The following is a 16482-nucleotide window of genomic DNA, read 5'->3' on the forward strand; positions in this document are numbered from 1 at the left end:
CTTGAGGAAAAATAAATATAAGACAGTGTCTTATTTTCGGGGAAACACACTTATAATGGTAGGTCAAGAGTAAGGAGGGGAAGAGAGAATGCCATCCATTTAATTGCCCTGTGGGCACAACTGGCAGTTCCTTCTTTCCCTTCCCTTCCTTCCTTCCCTTCCTTCCTTCCTTCCTTCCTTTCCTTTTCTTCCTTTCCCTCCCTCCCTCTGTCAGACCTTTTGGCAACCAATTATTCTGCAGACAAAGCTGGAGAGAGAACAATCCCCCATGCATTGGAAAACACCAGGAAATAACAAGAGAAAGTAACAGGGAAAGGTGATTAATTTCTAACCTTATTTAACATGTATTCTGTGCGAGCAAGTTGAAGAAAGGCAGCACTCTGGTGTTAAATGAACTATGTATGTATGTACATATGTATGTACGTATGCGTGTATGTATATAGTATCACACCCACACACACCAAAGCGGGGCTCAGAGCAGCTTCCAACAAGTTAAAATATACACAGTACATACAAAATAAAAACAATAAATACTAATTAAATATCAATTAATAATAAAAACATATTTAAAATCCAATTTCAGTCAAGCTGCTGTAGTAGCAGCTGTACAGCCAATCTGATGGCACAGGTCAAAGCAGCCCTCAGAGAGAGAACATTCTGTTCCCCAGTAGCTGGGGTGGGGTGGGGGAACAGTGATGGGGAAAGAGAAAAACCAAGGTTACCAACCATAGTGCTGGGCGGGGAGGTGAAATATAATGTGCTAAATAGTAAGCCAGCAGCCACAGTCTCAAAGAGGGAGAAGTTGATCTGCCCAACAAGAGGAGGAATGTTGCCCTCAGCCATAAGCCTGCCAGAACATCTCTGACTTACAGGCCCTGAGGAACTGGGAGAGGAACTGGGAGAGCCCTAGTCGCTTCGGAAATGCATAAATTAGCTTTTTAAACAAATAAATAAACACACACACATATACATATTGTTATATTAAACACCTGCCATTAGATTATGTGAGGGCAAACTTTGCAAAGTTCCATGAAGTCATATTGTGATTTATTTATTTTTAATGCAAAGTGAAAAAGCCCTCACAGTCCAATATAGTTCCCTATCCCATGTGGACAAATAGTCACACTTTAGTAAGAATAATGAAGAATAACCAGCCATCTGTAACTCGCTGATACAAAATGCAGAGGGCTTTCATTTTAAAATGCGTTAATTACCTGCAGAAAGAGAGAAACAATATGAGGAGTCAAAGCCAAGTTCATGAGGCAATGAAATTGCTTTTCTTTTTTCTAAATTATCAAAGCCAAGGCTTCTCAGTGTTGAATGCTTCCAGGCTTATTTTAGCAGAAGCCTTATTAAAGGAAAGGTTTATTCAAGCATAAAAGCAGGGAGAAATTGCCAAGATCCTGGTGGCGATTCATAATTGAGCTTCCATTCACAGAACAGGAGCGTAACCACACAGTACGTCCCAGGCACTGTTACAAAATTGAACAGGAAAACGGTGAGGTGACCCAAATGTCAACCATGATTCACTGAAGGGAAACATGACATCCTGGGAACTATTTTATTTTCCTTGTGTTCTCCTAACGATCTAACCTAAAGCAAGAAGGAACTAGAACAGCTGTAGTGACTTGCTGCACTTATACATAATTCCTGCCAACAACAATTTATAGCTTTGTATTATAAGTGACTTTCTTAAAGGAATCTGAATACAACTTCCGACTACAGTACAGGATTCACCCAACTGAACGCTCCTTCATAAAAACCAAAACCAAATACCCTCAAACACATGAATATCTTCCAAACAGGGGAAAAAATGCATGTCAGGGAAGGCAATTTTCTGTGTCTAAGTTGGGTTATTTTCGGCTGGGGTGTGTGGGGGGGGGGAATAAGGATGGGCATTTCCATCAAATGAATCACACCTCTCCTCCAGGCAGGTTCACCTCTCAGAATTAGGCCAAAGTTAGCAATTCCCAGTACAACTAGGCATGCAGTACTTGCTGACTCAAAATGATTAAATTGATTCTGTTAATGCTAAATGAATGCCATAGGCACCAAATTAAAAATAAACAAACAATGCTATATAAATAAGAGATCAGTAACAATTTTTAGTCCATTCAAAGTACAATTGCCACGAGTCAGCTGCCATCTAAAATCCGTGGGTGTTTACATAAAACAGGGCATAGAGAGAAGATTTTGGCATTCACTCAAACCTGAATGCCTGAAAGAAAACTCACAACCGTTTTATCAGGTTGATACCAGCATGCACACTACGCATGGGAGACTAATATAGCCCAGAGTAGAACAAATTGTAGGTATCCCACCTAGTGGGCTTTCAAATTTGAAAACTGATATACACCCTACACACATATATATTGGCTTTTATAATTCTGTCTATATATTGTGACATTATATGGGTTTGCATGTGTGTACATTATATGGGTTTTTATCTGACCACTGATGAAGGCTGAAACATGTATGGTATGTGGTTAAAGTTTATTAACCTATTAGTTGCTATTGAGCCTTGTTTTATCATTTTTAATGTTTTTAACCCTGATATAAGCACCTTCAAATAAATATATTTCTATATAACATTATTTTATCTTTCTTCACCAAACCTTGGATACCCAAGTCTTGAAGAAGTGCCTGGAGCAGGAAATGAGATGGATGACGTTCAATAAACTGAAGGTCAGTCCAGACAAGAGTGAGATGCTGCTGATAACAGAGAAGCTGCTGGAAGACTGAAGAGTTAGCCTATTCCAGAGTGGGTTGCATCCCTCCTGAAGAAGAAGGTTTGTAGCTTGGGGTGCTAGTGAAGTTGATCTTCTAACATCGTTTTACAGTCTGCTTCCAGCCTGAAGGCTGTTATACGAGGATCATTTTAGGCTGTTGGATATTTTATGCTCCCTCCCATTAAGTGTTTAATGGTATTCTCATGCTATTTTATGATTTTATCATGTTTTATCTTGGGAGCCACCTCGAGCGGCTCTGGAGGTCTCTGGAGAGATGGCATATAAATTTCTAAATAAATAATAAGTAAAATAGTTGTGAGAACAGGGTTAACCATCAACAACCTCAGCAGTACCTAGGAGGGGACAACTGATCTCTAAACTATAAGCAGTAAATAATGCAAGGTATCTTCTCTTTTTTCATAACATTATTTAAATCAGAAAGAAAAAAAAAGACAGCAGATAGCCGGATGACACTGGAAAGTGCAAAACAGAGCTACAAATGTTTGTTAGAGATAGAATGCCTGTGTCATGATTAATGGCTGCTGATCAATGTCTCTTCCATGACTTTGTCTTATTGTTCTTAAAGCATCTAAGTTAGAGGTCATCACTACCTCTTGTGGTAATGAACCAAGTTAAGGTGTGCTGGGTAAAGCAACATTTTGTTGTGCTTGCTCCTAACCTACTGCCAATTACTATTATTATATGATTGAGCATCATCGCAAGATTTACTTGAGAAATCACTCCTCACATTTTGCACTGATACTTTACATGGGGGGGGGGTAGAGTGTTAAGTAAAATACAATGTTGCAGAAAAACACTAGGCTTGATCCAGTGCAACACTTCCACTTGTGCTAGAGCTCTTGCACAAGTGGAAACACAAGGGGGGTGGGAAGCATGGGAGCCCCTTGAATTAATTCAAATTCATTGTATCCCCACTTGGGTTTCTGCTTCTGAAAGATCTTGTGCAACCAATTTCTGGACACTGAAATATATAGGGAGGAATGCACTAAATGCCACACACACACACACACACACACACACACACACACAACCTTTATTGGCATAAACATCAAGAAAACAATTACAAAATGTCAGGAGTCAAGAAAAAATCTCTTCCTAGTAGCATAGTAGAGCAATTTTGCTACCAATTCAATGATATTCCTGTTCTTTGTTACAACAAGTTTACAAATTTTACAATGATCAGATAGCCCCTCAAGAGATTGCAGACTAGACTTTAAGTAAATGGTACGAAGATTCTTATAAAATCTGCAGTAAAGTAGGACATGTTCGTTATCCTCAATCTTGTTCATCCCACAAGGACACAATCTCTCTGTATATGGGATTTTCTCAAATCTCCCATATAACACCATAGAAGGATGAACATTAAAACAAAACAACATAAATGCCCTATGAAGGGATGGTTCAATCAAACAGGAAAAGTATTCTGGAAAGGAGGGACCATAAGGAATACCCCAGAGCACTGGAGAGCAACGGCCAGAAGCAAGGCTTTTCAATTCTTGTAACTCCACATCGATAAGTCTTTGTTTGATCAACACAAAGGCACTATTTTCAGAGAGCAGGACCAAATCATTAATATTAAGACCAATGACTGAAATTTTCTTATCAATGAGGGCCAGCCATTCAGAAATATGGTACTCAGCGAGCATAAGGTAAATAAGGCTATTAGGGTCTCATCTATAATGAAGAAGTAGCCAAAATTTAATCGTTATCATCCAGGCCTTAGTTACTAAACGTCTCTGGTTCAACTCCAAGCATATGGCCGCAGAAATGCCACACAAGATGTTGTGCAAGCAGAACTGTGCTAAGTCATTTCATGTTTCTGCTTTGGCATTGCTAGATCCAAGCCATACAGAAAATGCATACAATCTATAGCCTCATGCTCTAACTCATGTGCCCATAAACCCATCCTGATAAAGCCCAATGATTCAAAAAGCAATGGCTCCACCCTTCCCCTACTTAGCTGGGCTGCTGTGGGGGCCTCATCCTCTATTGGTTTTGGCTCTCTCCCCCCCCCCCCTTGGATTCTTGGCTTTTATGGGTTGTGCTTCGGTATACTTTGTTTCTTTTCTCTGCATTTTCATCACAGCTCAGATGGGAAGTTTGGGCATTGGGATGGATCCATTGGAGGGAGGCTATGCCTGCATGCCCCTCCTCTTTCTTGGGGACCCCCTTAAGGGGTCTTGGGGTGGAGCCATTCAGTGGCCTGCCCAGCTAGGGGGCTGTAAGCTGGCTTTCACCACTAGGTGGCAAAGGAACCACACAGTGGTTTGTGCCCATGTGGGATCCCGGGGTTTGCCTCTGCATGGTTTCTCCCCCCCAGCCAGCAGGCAGGCTGGGGGAGGTAATATCGGGCAGCAGGAGAGTCACCCCATACTGTGCCAATGTTCCTGTGATTGTGTTCAATAAAAGTTGTAGCCTATTTTTTCCCAGTCTGATTTATGTTGTTGTTCTTGTTCCTCACCTTCACTCCCTCCCTTTCTCCTGGGTCCGCAAACTACCTTATCTTGTTGCCTGTCTGGAACTGCAAAACCAGGAGGCCTCTCAAGCACCTGGCAGACCACAATATATAGCCAGTGTGTTGTGTTCAGATCAGTGAGTCACAGCAGTACAGCCCTGTGAAGGTCAGCTGCATTCAGAGGAGTTGTCCCAGTCACAGAACCCCTTGATTGACAGGGTGTTCAAATGGAATTCTAAGGATGGCAGTTAGAAAATTGACAGTTGGAAACGGATAGTTGAGAGAGAGCTATTAATGGACAGTGTTGGTGACAGCAGAGTGGGCTGCAAGCTGTCTGGAGAGGATTCTCCTCTGGAGTGAGAGGAACAAACCTTGGATTGGGATCAGAAAGGATCCAAAGCCAGTTATAAAGGGAAATAGTTCTTGTGCTGAGAGGGTGGTCCCTAAGTGTTTAACAGGAAATAGCTCTAGTGAAAAGAGTGATCACAGGCCAATTTAAAGAAGATAACTGGGAAATTGTGTATATGTTCCTAACTCCTCCAATTAAAGAACTACTGTTTGAAGAAGCTTATGTTTATGAAACAAAGCAGTGACTGCCAACAGAAATCAATCTCAATACTTAATAAAAGTACCAGCACTTGTTGGTGAACCACCTTAGATACATTCTGAATTACAAAATATCTCTTGTGTAAAACCATCATACGTTCCTCATTCCTGTTGTTCTGTTACAAGCCGTTCATGTTGTGACACTTTATTAGCCTGACCTTTACATTCCCCTCAAAGGAGACAAATAAAACCATTTTAAGTTTTACTTCAAAAAGCCTCCCGTGTGCCAAATATTTCTGACCTTTACATAAACAAAAGGAGAGCATTCCATCATAAACCCTCTCATCACGTAGTTCCCTTTCAGACTTCTTTCTGCTCTCCCGTCCATCATTTCCTTCATTACTAGAAAAGGGCAAGAGTCCAGTAGCACCTTAAAGACTAACAAAAATATTTTCTGGTAGGGTATGAGCTTTCGTGAGCCACAGCTCACTTCTTCAGAAAATATTTTTGTTAGTCTTTAAGGTGCTACTGGACTCTTCCCCTTTTCTACTACTGCAGACAGACTAACACGGCTACCCACTGTGAATTTCCTTCATTATGAATGTGAAGGTGGGCTATTTAACCTCCCTTCAAAACTGGCTTTTCAGTGTATAACAGAGTGGTTTTTTAAATTATTATTATTGTAGACTCTACAATAAAAAAGCTTATGTCAGCCCTTGAGACATTTTCTTTGGATCTAGGACCCAGCCAAAATACATAAGAGCCAGACTAATTTTTGAGCCTTCAGGGCTTCATACTCTAATGAGCACATTTTCTAACTAGTGGTAGCAAAAAAAAACCCTTAACACTAACCTGGTTTCACATTTTCTCATAATTTTATTAATGCTATGACAAAAATGTTGCAGCATATAAATGCAGGGATAATCCCAGTGCTCATCACCATAACAAAAAGATAACCTCTAACCCAGATATATGACACTCTGCTAAATTTAGAAATATGCCCAAGGTTGTGTTAGGATCTCAATGTAGCTATTCTCAAGATACATATGTCTTTTAAGCTCCAATTTCTTACTTAGGGTGCACTATTGCAATATGAAAATTATATTATGTAGTTTCATACTACAAATATCTGTACTACCTGTAACTATTGGGGTGGGGTGAACCTTTCTGAAGCTAGCCAAGTTCCCCTCCGATTACAGACAGGGAGGGGAGTGGCAGGCAACAAGAGGTGTTGGTATCAGTGGCAGTCAAGGTAAGAAATGGTAAGAGAGGTTTGCCTTGTTGAAAATATTAGGCACCATGGAAACCTGGCATGTGAGATTTGTTGACCATGTCTTACATACAAGTTTTTACTGGTCTGATTGACTCTACCAATAAATATTATTACTATTACATACAATTTTTGAATGGCAGTATATTCCAGAGCAAAAATAATAATAATAATCTAGCATTTTCTTACTTCTCTCTGATAATCTCATAATGTTTGGCATGTTTTCCCTAAAACTTTCCCTAAAAGGTGTTATGTCAAACACAGAAAAGATATTGTAACTAAAATAAAATGAAACCCATTTAATTAACGGCAGAAAACAGCAAACTACCGTAAATTATGCATTACAATTTCATACCATTCAAATGGAACTTCTGAACAGCCCAATGAACTCAATTTAACATGTCACCTGCAGTTTCTGAACTCTTAAGAAACAATATATTTCGGACACACTTACCTCTGTTGTCAAATTGCCAAATTTGTTTCAGTGTTATGGTATGAGCAAATCTTTCATGTAAGTATAAACAAAGGCAGATTGTATGTGCATGTTTTATTTTAATGACAGTGAACCATAATTGGCATTTATCTTTTGTGCCACAGTGCACAGAAATACCGTGCAGTAAAGTGGGTTCATCAGCTGGGTTTCCAAGTCTGACTGACATCCAACAAGGTTCTAATTATGAAATCTGATAAGAAGGCAAACAGTGGTGAAGTAGCAGGAGTCTCTTACCTTATCATTTCTCTTTGCTGCACGGTTTCAGAACTGACAGGTGGAACAGATGTCCAAGCAGGTGGTCCTACCGCGGTCGGTCATGAAGTAGCCAAAAGAAGTTGATATTTTCAATGTCCTCAGCCACAGACTCCTGCTACACAGCTGTAAATCTCCCAAGGGCATGAAACAAACCACTGGAAAAATTGTTCAGTACAAGGCACGCAAAATAAACCAAGTATATAACATTTCGAAAACAGAAAGACGGGTATCACCGGCACTAATGAACCACATCAGAAAGCCACTTTCAACAACAACTATCCCTAGAACATGGGGTAGTTAAGAGAAATGCACAGCTGCAAAAAACAAATCCAAATCCAACTGAGTTCATAGGATCTTACCCGATCAAAGACCTGCTCAGACAAATTTGCCGTAACTGCCGTTCTTTCAGAGTGGTTTATGTAGGAGAAAATAAATAAATCTGTTTAGCTAATGTACTACAATATCCAAGTATCATACAGGAAGCAAAATATACATTATGTAGAGATTACAAAAGAATATTTTATAGGTTTGTGTTTCACTTGGTTTGTAGTGATCAATGATTAGATGTCCAAATTCAAGAAATTCAGGTATTCTCGGTGTCACTAGAAAATGCACCCACAATCACACACAAAATCACAACAAAAGCTTTGTGTTTTAGCTAGCATTATCAACTCACAACACACAAAGGATATAATCATCTTCTCAACAAATTTATCATGTGGATCTTGTGTTTTAGGGAACTTCTTGGTATCATTTTCCAAACGCTGTATCTGATGTTCCATGGAATCAAGGTTGCTTTTAATACTTTGAGCTGAAACTGTGGAGAAACAGGATGCCTGATGAAACCAAATTCAGATGTAAGGATGAAAAGCACTGTCAGAAATAATACTCTTGAAAGCAAGGAGAATAATTCCATTAAAATGGGCTCTCATTTTTTTTCTGAATTACTGCTCATAAAAGTTCTACTCTTTGTGAAATACTGAGAATATATAAGATAATATACCAAATCATCATGTTTAATGTGGGAATGTCACCATTTTATTCTGCCATTACCTCAAATTAATCTATTTCTATTTAAATTTATCGATAGAAATGCTAATATTTCTTTCCTTTAAATCTTATTTGCAGATTAAACAGAAACTAAGGTTCAAAGAGATTCTATCTTAGTAATGCATATAGCTGGGTATATAAATGATTTAAAAAGAGACAGTATAAGAGATCAAATAAGTGTTTCTTTTACTGCAATAATCAGACCTGTATAAGCCTCTATCTATTGGAGTTTCATTCCTACCCATTTAATACTGTTTTACAAATCAGGATTGTACGAACTACTGATTTATATTATAAATCTAAGCAAAATCAAATGCAAACAATGCACCCTGTGTTAGTATCATAATGTATCCTCTCATGCCATTCAGCATTGTTTTAATCACCTTTCAATACCTTTACTTTTGGATACTGAAGACTAAAGACGCTAGTTCTTTGCATATAAAAAAAAAATAGTCAAAGTATCCTCATATTTTTGGGGAGGTGGCAGCCTGATAGTATGAGTAGAGTGAGACAGGAGTAAAAAGAGTATCATGAAAAAGGCACAGTATTATAATAAACACATAGAATTAATATAAAGACATTCTGACTTGACATGGTGCAAGTAAAAACAGTTTTAAAAATACCGAGAAATCTTCAAAAGCAATAAAATACAGCTGCCTTACATTGAAGAGAGCAGGATGTCAAAGTGTGACAGGGCACCAAAACTTACACAGAGTTATCAAAGATCTTTGCCCAAATTTTTCTTTGGAACAGAGACGAATCATAAACAAAGTGGTCAAGACATCTTAACTCAGTAAGCCCCAAGCATTCCTCCTAACATTTGATGCACTAGTGAAAGAAGATAACATTTGATACACCAGTGAAATAAGATAACATCTGATGCACTAGTGAAAGAAGAAGACGATAAAGAAGACAAAGAAGAAGAAGAGTATAACAGATGAATAGAAAGGTAACTTTGGATCAAGAACAGTAGATATTGGCCCACTAAGAAAGAGACAAACCACTTCACATATAAGGATGGAATGAGAATCTACATACTCCTTCTGACAAAGGGAGCTTTGGCTCTTGAAAGTTTACACCCTGAAAATCTTGTTACTACTAAGGTGCTACTGAATTCAAGTCTAGCTCTTCTACTGCAGACCACAATGGATACCCTCTGAAACTACAAACCCTTTCATCTTGATTATATGAAAAATAAGGTTCTTACTGTAACACCCACCCTTTTTTTAACTATATGGAATGTTAGGGCATTTTTTTAATTGATTTAACTTTATTAAATCAATTTTAATAAACTATATGGGATGTTAGGGCATTTTCTGTGCATCTAATGTTCATGTCAAGTCTTTCTAAATAGATTACTGCTCTTAGTTTTCCTTTTAGGCTGCATTATCTTGTTGAGGTTTTTTTCACAGTACACACACAAAAAAAATACCACACCCAATTTTTTTTTTTTATTACTATTGAGGTAATAAAGCCAGAATTAAAAACAAAGGTTGTCAAAAATCAAAGTCAATACACATTTTCTTCCCCAGAGACTTTTCATTTATTGAAATGCTCTGGGCAGAGTTTTAACTTTTTGGCTCGATATTTATTATGTTTGCCTATGTTTTGAAATATGACCAGAAATGTCTTTCATAAGTGAACTGTGGGATGTTTTGTCTTACCACATCTTCCAAAACTTTTGAAATAATCTCTCTTAATATCAACAAAAGTATTGTTTTTGTAAGTAGTTCTGACACAAGCCATAGACTGAGACCTCATTTCTTAGTGGTCATGAACAAACAAAACATGATATAATATGAATATAATTTCCTATGTCCTAATTTCTGGGACTATAAAATGAATATAATTTCCTATTTTTGTAAGTTACTCCCCCCAACCATTAGCTTAAAGTTCTTATTAATATGCCTCAATAATGAAGAAAAATATTTTGTGGTCACCCTAGTGGATGACATCTGCTGGAAGATGGACAGGGGGAGTACAACTCTGTTAATTCTCCTGGACCTCTTGGCAGGTTTGATACCATCAACCATGGTATCCTTCTGGATCACCTCTCATGACTGGGAGGCTTTGTTCTACACTGGTTCCAGTCCTCAAAGGTAGGTTTCAGAGTGTGATAGTGGGTGACTGTCTCTCTGCCCCTAGGCCTATGGGATTCCCCAAGGTTCCATCTTGTCCCCCCCTTTTTTTTCTTGTTTTTCCCCCGATATCTATGTAAAGCTGATGGGAGAGATCATCTGGAGATTTGGCCTGAGGTGCCACCAATAAGCAGATGACAGTCAGCTCTCTCTCATGTTACCAGCAGATACTAGGGAGGCTGTGGAAACCATAAACAGATGCCTGGAGGACGTTTTGGAATGGATGAGGGTTAACAAGCTGAAACTCAATCCTGAGGAAACAGAGGTGTTACTGGTGAGGGGAAGGTCTGACCCAGGAAGTGGGTTATCCTTTGTTCTGGATGGGGGTTGCACTCCACCTAAAGGAGCAGGTTCATAGCTTAGGGGTGCTCCCGGACCCAGGCCTCCTGATGGATAAAGGACCACCATTCTCCCATACGAACCTACCCGCTCACTCTGGTCATCCTCAGTGTCCCTGCTTCAGTTGCCTTGCCATCTGAAGCTAGACGGGTGGCAACCTGAGAAAGGGCTTTCTCCATCGTAACACCAAAACATTTAAACTCTCTCTGCAGGGAGAATCGTCTATCTCCTTCATATCAGTATCTTTCCCCAGCAGGTGAAGACTTGTTTGTTTCATCCGGCAAACTCCTAATAATGGTTACTGGCCCTCCTAATAGTGTTGTTTATTTGTGTTTTAATTGTATTTTAAAATTTTAACTGCATTTTTAATTATTAAAACGTTTTAATGTTTCCTATGTTTGCCGCCCTGTGGACCAGTGGTTCCCAACCTTTTTTTGACCAGGGACCACTAGGACTTTTTTGTTCCGTGCAGGGACCCCAAGGTTCAAAATAAAAATTCCGAGAATTTGAAAAATAAGCTCTAATCATAACCGTGAGTGAAACATTAAACTTAGAATACTATTTGAATGTATTTTTTATAATAGAAAACTTTTAATTGAAAATGTTAATTTATTATGGGTTTGTAACTTTGTTTCGCGGACCTTAATTTAGTTCTCGCGGACCCCTGGGGGTCCATGGACCCTCTGGTTGGGAACCAGTGCAGTGGACCCTGATGGGGTGAAATAGGGGCATTAACATGTTCCAAATAAATAAAACATTTTTTAAAGTTAAATCATTTATCATCATTGGGGTAAATATTACACTAATTTAAACTTCAATTCATGGGGTTTTTAACACCAGAATTACTCCATCATAAAATCTGATATGTCCTTTGCATATGCAGATACATTTTAAAGAGTGAATGTGGGAAAGGAAGCATATATCCACATACATGATACTTTGTTGGATACAGGACAGTATACATGATTCCCTAAAAGCAATACAATAGCTGAAATTTTGTGGGAAAGCTCTGCCAAACTCAGGAATACATTGTGGAATCTGGAATGGATTTGGAAATCCATTCTGAGCATGTACAGAAGAACCTCTAGATTGGTGCAATGGCCCCGCCTTGTGTTGGAAGTTTATCTGAAGAGAAAATCGTGAACATGTTTGCAGTCAAGGTGCTTGAGAATGTCATCTGTGAAAGCAAAGCCTACTTCCTAAAATCCCAGATAAAGGGAACACCCTCCACTTTCACATAGTAGAAAGAAATATTGCTAGATCTTATATCTATAGAGATTTTGAAAAAGGGATTGTGGATGACAATCCATATATTTCGATAAGTGAAATACCACTGGAAATGCTATGAGAGCCTATGTTGTCCAAATAATTAATTTGGAATTAACAATAAAGTTGATAACTCTGAAAGGGGTTAAGACTTAAAGGTGTGACCAAGGGTTAGAGCTGAGAAGTCAGGTGTAAGAAAGGTTATGGCTGAGGAGTCTGAATAGTTTGTGCTCAAGGGAATGGAGTAGAGGGGAAGGCCAGGAGCAAGGGAACACATCCGACAAGGCATCATGCATTTAGAGAGGTTTTTAGTGGGCATATAATGGCATCTGAGAAGTACACACTACTTGGTGGGGACACTTAAATAAAATAACGTGTGTTCCTGGCTGGCATTCTAATGTATAGGCAGGAACCAAGAGGGCTATTAAAGCAAACAAAAGAAATATTTGGCAGTAAACAGAAATGTTTCTCAGAGCCATTGCCTTATTAGTGACCTTAGAAACTTCCACCTCATAACAGAAAAAAGTGCATAATGCTCCCCCATCCCCATTCAGTAATCATTTGGAAATATTATTTACTTTCAAAGAGAAAGGAGTTTAAAATATTGTCGAAGGCTTTCCCGGTCAGAGTTCATTGGTTCTTGTAGGTTATCCGGGCTGTGTAACCGTGGTCTTGGTATTTTCTTTCCTGACGTTTTGCCAGCAGCTGTGGCAGGCATCTTCAGAGGAGAAACACTGAAGGACAGTGTCTCTCAGTGTCAAGTGTGTAGGAAGAGTAATATATAGTCAGAAAGGGGTTGGGTTGAGCTGAATCTTTGTCCTGCAAAAAGTATCAAAGGTAATGTGCTAATCATTGTCCAGTAAGTATCAAGATAATGTGCTAATGAGGGTGTGGTATGTTAAAATGGAACCATTGTATCCTGAAGTGACCTGTTAATGTGTGAAATCCAAAGCTAATCTGCATGACTATTATTGACTGTAGTCTTTGTTAGTCTGGAGGTTTTCAGGACAGGAAGCCAAGCCTTATTCATTCTTAAACTCTCTTCTGTTAAAGTTGTGCTGATGTTTATGAATTTCAATGGCTTCTCTGTGCAATCTGACAAAATAGTTGGTAGAATGGTCCAGTCTTTCAGTGTCTTGGAATAAGACCCTGTGTCTTGTTTGTGTCAGTCCATGTTCAGCCACTGCTGATTTCTCAGGTTGGCCAAGTCTGCAGTATCTTTCATGTTCTTTTATCCTTGTTTGTATGCTGCGTTTTGTTGTCCCGATGTAAACTTGTCCACAGCTGCAAGGTATACGATATACTCCTGCAGAGGTGAGGGGGTCTCTTTTGTCTTTTGCTGATCGTAGCATCTGTTGTATTTTCTTGGTGGGTTTAAACACTGTTTGTAGGTTATGTTTTTTCAAAAGTTTCTCCATCCTATCAGTGACTCCTTTAATAAATGGCAAGAATACCTTTCCTATGGGAAACTGTTTTTTCCTGAGTTTTCTGATTTTTGTTTGGTTTAATGGCCCTTCTGATTTCATTTCTGGAATAGCCGTTTGCTAGCAGTGCGTGATTTAGATGATTAGTTTCTTCCTTGAGAAACTGTGGTTCACAGATCCGTCTTGCACGGTCCATTAATGTCTAAACCATCTTAATAATATCCATCCAAACATTCAGTTTACCATGAAAAAGGAAATTTAGGGTAAACTCCCATTTCTTGATACCCTTGTCATCCATAAAACAAACTTTCAGTTAGGTCACAAGGTCTACCGGAAACCAACTCACACAGATCGCTACTTACACAAAAAACTCTAACCACCACCCCCGACAGAAAAGAGGAATAATCAAAACATTAATGGATAGTGATATAAAACTGTATCCTAATTTTAAATACAAACAGTACATGTGAGTGCACTTGTGCAAACACGGAGATAGGGGCATTACCTGGATCTATCTACACAGGAAAGATCTAAGGGGAAGAGCAACAAAATCTAATTGAGAATTCGGTTCAGAAGTAAAATTCAAAATCAGTTCTAGGAATTATCAATTTAGAACTACAAACTGCAATGATAAAGCCAATATATATATATGTATGTGGAGTCCCAATGTTTACAATGCTGTATACTGTTCCAGTCATTCCATCTCAAAAATAATGTCAAATCTAAAGAAAAGACAATTTAAATGATAACAGGGTACAATACCTTCCATAGAAAGAAAAACTTTAGAAGGTGAAGAGAAAGGTTGTGGGGGAGTGACAGATGTTCATGGTATTAGAAGTCATGAGAGAGAACAGACAAAGAAAATATCCACTTTCATATTGCCATACTAGAAACTACAGCATCTGATGAAATTTACTGGCAGGAAGTTCAGGACAAATAAAAAGAATCTGTTTGCTCCCCAGCAATTGCAAAGGGGTAGCTGGATTACTCTGTCATAGTAGAATAAAACATAACCTAGTAGAAGATCCCCGACATCTCCAGTTAAAGAGACCAAGCAAGTAGGTGATGTGAAATACCTCTTCCTAAGACCCTAGAGAGCCGGTGTCCACCTGAGTAGACAATACTAACTTTGATGGACCAAGGGTCTGATTCAGTATATGGCAGTTCCATATGTTCATCTTAAAGATTAGCAATATTTATTTCAATATATTTCAGAAAATCGAAGACACATAGTCATTTCCATAACATGCATAAATTTCCATAACACATAAATTGTGGCAATGAAACAGGGTTCTGACCAGGAGTTGGAGTATTCCCCGCCCCAAGCTCCTGCCTTCTTCTGCTACTCCAGTGGCGGTTGGGAGAGGGGGGGAATACACATTAAAAAAAACACCATCAGGCAATGGTATGATGTCACTTCCAGGGAAAACCTGGAAGTGACATCAGTCTGCTCTGGGAATCATTATAAACGTGATTACTGTATACTACTGTATACCCTGGGGCCGGGAGAGCTCCTGGAATTGCAACTGACAGAGATCAGTTCTCCTGGAGAAAATGGCTGCTTCAGAGGGCAGACTCTATGGTCTCACATCCACACTGAGCTTCCTCTTCCCCCAAACCCTGCCCTCCCCAGGCTCCACCTACAAATGTCCTGGAATTTCCCAACCTGGAGTTAGCAACCCTAGCAACCCAAAGATTCACACTCAATAATATGCAACACTTTTAATTACCAGAGTGCCTCTAAATATCTAGGGTTCATCATCATCATCATCATCACCATCATCATCATTATCATCATCATCTTTATTACAGCCAAAGGCCAGCATAAAATATAAAGACTATGCTTCCAGGGATCATTTCTATAGTTCCTAACCAAAGAAGTATCTAGGGTTGTTTTCCCCATTGCGGGGTGGTGGTGGTGGTGGTTGATTTATGGGTTAGCATTCAACAGTGGTATGCCCCCTTTCAAAACTTTATTCCTCCACATATGTTGAACCCAGCCTCAAACACCATATCCCAGCATCTGTACAACTTTGATGTAATTATCATGGGCAAGGTGTGTCACCTTTTAATTTGGGCCTGTAGTAATGTGAAATTATTCTAATTTCTAAAGGAACAGTGGTCAGAGCCACATGTTGCCCCTGAGCAACTTAATGAGTATCCCTGTATCACCATGCTGGACTGTCTTTAAAATGTTACAAATGTTATTTCAATAAACATTTGTTTTCACACCAAATTTTGCCTCAGAAAAGGGAAACCTGTATTGACTCGAGTATAAGCCGAGGGTCAATACTGCAGCACTCTAACATGGCGGCCGCCATTTTAGAGTGGGAGGACGATCTCGCCCCTGCCCCGAGTCACCCTCCCGCCCGGGCTCCCGAGTCCTCAAGACCCACCCAGACCCCAGCGCCATCCTATGGGGGGAGGGGGAAGAGCCCCTACTCACCGGGAGAGGCGATGCGCAGCAGGCCCGCTGATCAGCTGGCGAGCGGGAGG

At 39.4% G+C, this 16482-nt stretch overlaps 1 protein-coding gene across 1 annotated transcript in view; it reads right to left on the reverse strand.

Annotated features, from left to right (window-relative positions):
- DIAPH2 (diaphanous related formin 2) overlaps nt 1-16482 on the reverse strand; it is a 421870-nt gene that overhangs the window by 199012 nt on the left and 206376 nt on the right. Inside the window, exon 24 of the mRNA XM_056859236.1 lies at nt 8465-8586. Within this exon, the coding sequence (XP_056715214.1) occupies nt 8465-8586 (122 nt within the window). The remainder of the gene's footprint in view (nt 1-8464; nt 8587-16482) is intronic.

This window comes from Euleptes europaea, chromosome 13 (genome assembly GCF_029931775.1).
Source record: "Euleptes europaea isolate rEulEur1 chromosome 13, rEulEur1.hap1, whole genome shotgun sequence".
Classification (NCBI taxonomy): Eukaryota; Metazoa; Chordata; class Lepidosauria; order Squamata; family Sphaerodactylidae; genus Euleptes; species Euleptes europaea.